Below are 3,466 nucleotides of genomic sequence, written 5' to 3' on the forward strand. Positions count from 1 at the left end.
GATAGAAAATTTTGATCTTCTGCCGAAATCCTAACCCAATTTGGACAGGTTACATGATACCTTTAAGAATTCCGGAAATCATGACTCAATTTTCGACTCAGCATTTTTCAAGTACATAGGTATTAAAATCAAGAAATATTTTCGTCGAAAATTTTTGAATTTCTCGCCAAATAGGTATATTAAGCCATTTTGATAAATTGTGTGACACTTTTTCAAAATTCGAAAAATGATGACTCAGTTTTAGTCTCAAAATTCGTCTAAAATGCTCAAAAATCATTTTCGCCGAAATATTTGAATTTCTAGTAAAATTTCAACCCATTTTGATAGGTCGCAAGGTCACTTTTTTGAGTTATTCTATAACCGTTCATTTCTACTCAAAATGGGGTGGGGGAGGTGAGTTTGAAATTTGATTGCATTCTATTGTTTTTATGTCCGTGGAACGAACTCCTTTACTTATGGTACGAGAATCTAAAAATTTCTTGGAGCCTATTCGGTGATCGATTCCTTCGAGAAAGAGAAAAAAAACGAATTAGGTTTTTTTAATTTGTCATTTTAACATATTAATTATTTACATGGCCCATGAATTTGGGTTATTTACACGCTTAAATTAGACAAATACATATAAGTAAAATTTCAATTTTTACTGTACAAATACAGACATATTTTTCCTCGAAGAAAACGAAAAACATCCTACCTACAATTTTCTCAAATTTCTCTCTCCTAACTACACCATAAACTGTTGTCTTGACACCATAAATTAATGATTCCTTTAGCACGAGATTCTCAAAAGTCAACCTTCACCTCTCGTTTATACCTCGATCGTAAATCATACGTGATCGGTTCGATGGTAGCCGATGTCGTCTCCTCTTCCTCTTCTTCACTTTCCGGCTGAGGTCTTTCCGGCCGAGGTCTTTCCGGCCGAGGTGGCGGAGGCACGCAATCCGGATCCAGAGGCTCTTCTTCGACCAACGAAATACCCGATTCGGCAGCAGGAACCACATCAGGATCGTCGAAGAATTGATCTTGCGACGGGGGTCGCATAGTCGGAGGCAAAGTCACATTGAGATCCCTTTTGGCAAATCGACTCCAGTACACTTCTCTGTCAAACTCGACGATCATTCTGGCATCGTTGTTTGGTATAATATAAGCGTGCGAATCCCTATCCGCATGAGATATGTAACCCAGCTCGAAATACAGCCTGATAAATATGAATACTTGCTCGTCGGTGATAGATTGAAAATTTTGGTCTCTGAGTAGCTCGAGTTGATCGAGAGCATTGCCTGGTTGCTGTTTACGTAGCTTCAATCGAACCGTTTTATTGGACAGTATATCGTCGATGGTTTTTCTAAACAGCTCGCTTTTGTAAAACGGCGCGTTCAAGCCTTGGCCTTCGAGTTTCCTCCAGTGTGGCTTGAGGGCATCTTCCCATACAGGCAGGGTTCTCAAGGTGAAGTAAGAGTTCAACGAATAAGGATGGTAAACGGCTGCTTTCTTGATAGCTGTCCTGTAAGGTCGGTAGTAATCGACGATAGCTGCTCTCTCTTCGTCGCAGCATTGATATTTGTCGAAAATATCGGTCAGTTCGGTCTCGGTGACTCCCAGATAAGGCATGACAGAGTGATCGTTGAGGAAACACATATGGGTCATGTGTTTGGGCAATATATCGTCCGAAGCGAAGGCCAAACTCGATACACCCATCATCACGATGTTCCTGATGAAGTTCTTGCCTCCTTTGATCAATTTGAATAATATTTTGTTGAGTTTACGATAATTACGAGCAGTGTATCCGCGTTGAAAGATGTAGCTGCGTAGAGCAGTATTATCGTATTCGTCTATCAACAAAATGACCTGCCTGTTGTCGAACAACTCATACAGGAATTTCACCAACAGCATGAGCGAACTGTCTAAAGTCTGGATGGTCATATTGCGAGCGTAGAGTGTCTCGATGAAACGTCTAGACGATATGCTCATAGTGTAATTATCCGGATACCCTTCTCGTATATATCGCTGGATTCTCTCCAGACGTAAATTGAACGGTTTTATCGCATCTAAGAACTTGTCATTGAGCTCGACGGCGATTTTACGATGACTCTGGTGCATCGCAGCGTATTTCGTCATATCCAAAAAGATAACAGGGTAACTGGCTAGATTCTTCTGGACGAGGTTCGAGTATTGGAAGATTCTCGTATCCTTGAATACCTTATAAGCTTCGGTCTCCGAGTAAGGTTTAGGATCACCGTTCGAATCGAGCTCCATTTCGCAGAAGCTTTGGGTCATACGTAGCAGAGTCGATTTACTGAACCGGTGAGGAGCTGTGATGAAGTAGAACTGGTCTGCTGAAGCGGAACATGATGGATCGAATAGTAATCGCAGGAATTCGGTTTTGTCGATGAAAAATGGCGACATCCTGAGCTCGTCGAATTTACTACGATAGGCCCAAGCATGATTATATTTGACGTATAGAGCGCAGATTAGCAAGAATATGATGTGCAGAGATATCATGGCGGGGAGAAGGGAGTTGTTTGTGGATTTCGAAATACCTTTGCAGCTGTATAGATATGGCGATTAGTTCAGTTCACAGTTGATACTTCTATGTAGATATCTTCAATCGCAGAACAACTTGTGATTGCAGATGGAAGGCGATCATGGCGCCTGAAAATTGAAGTATGTGTGGTGCAAAAGTACTCACTCAGCATAGACGATGTGTTATTTGTTCGGCAAACTCGAGCATCCCGGTATGAATAGAATGTATTTGAAAACTGAGGAAATCGAAGATCAGGCCAGATTTATATCTGTGTAAAAGTGAGATGTATTGATTTTGTAGGTATATATCAACGACGAGGTTGCTTCCTTATCTGATAAAAAGCTCGTAAAAATAATTACGGGAAGCATGTTTAATCGAATTTTTGTACGCAAGATTTAGATAGGTAGTACCTTTTTTAAAATTTGATTTTACATAATGAAATTACTTATTATAATGTAGATATGGGTACTCTCTATATACATATTACAATGTATTGATATCAATTTATTCACGTGGGAAAGCGAATCGATTTTTGGAGCTTGCACGGTAGGGTGACAATGAAAAAAAAAATTCAGATTTTTGAATGCAGCACACCTGAAAAATGTGCTATGAGGTGTCAAAAAATGATCCCCAAAGTTTCATCCCTCTAAGTTGATTTTAACACGTGCCTCAAGGGCCCCAAAGTTTTGAACGTAATGTCCGAGCGCGACCTTACGAGTCTCACGGCGGCGTGTGGTGGAGAAATCATTGAGTACGCGCTACGCGTACGAAGTGCAGTGGAGTAAGGATACACTGTTTTTTTTTGATAATTTGGTTTTTTCGTCACAAGCCAACTCTAAAACAGTTTTTAAATAATATTTTCTACAAAAAACACAATTTTTAAATTTTATTTCACTGTGGAAAAAAATTAATTAAAAAATTGATCTATTAACGCAATTCTGT

General features: G+C 39.7%; 1 protein-coding gene across 1 annotated transcript; it reads right to left on the reverse strand.

The window, feature by feature from the left end:
• Window positions 1–523: 523 nt before the first annotated feature.
• LOC135843793 (uncharacterized) lies at window positions 524–2,805 on the reverse strand. Its single transcript, XM_065361808.1, has one exon. The coding sequence runs from the start codon at window positions 2,500–2,502 to the stop codon at window positions 784–786; it is 1,719 nt and encodes a 572-aa protein (XP_065217880.1). The 5' UTR covers window positions 2,503–2,805; the 3' UTR covers window positions 524–783.
• Window positions 2,806–3,466: the final 661 nt, after the last annotated feature.

Source organism: Planococcus citri, chromosome 4, assembly GCF_950023065.1.
Source record: "Planococcus citri chromosome 4, ihPlaCitr1.1, whole genome shotgun sequence".
In the NCBI taxonomy this organism is placed as follows: domain Eukaryota; kingdom Metazoa; phylum Arthropoda; class Insecta; order Hemiptera; family Pseudococcidae; genus Planococcus; species Planococcus citri.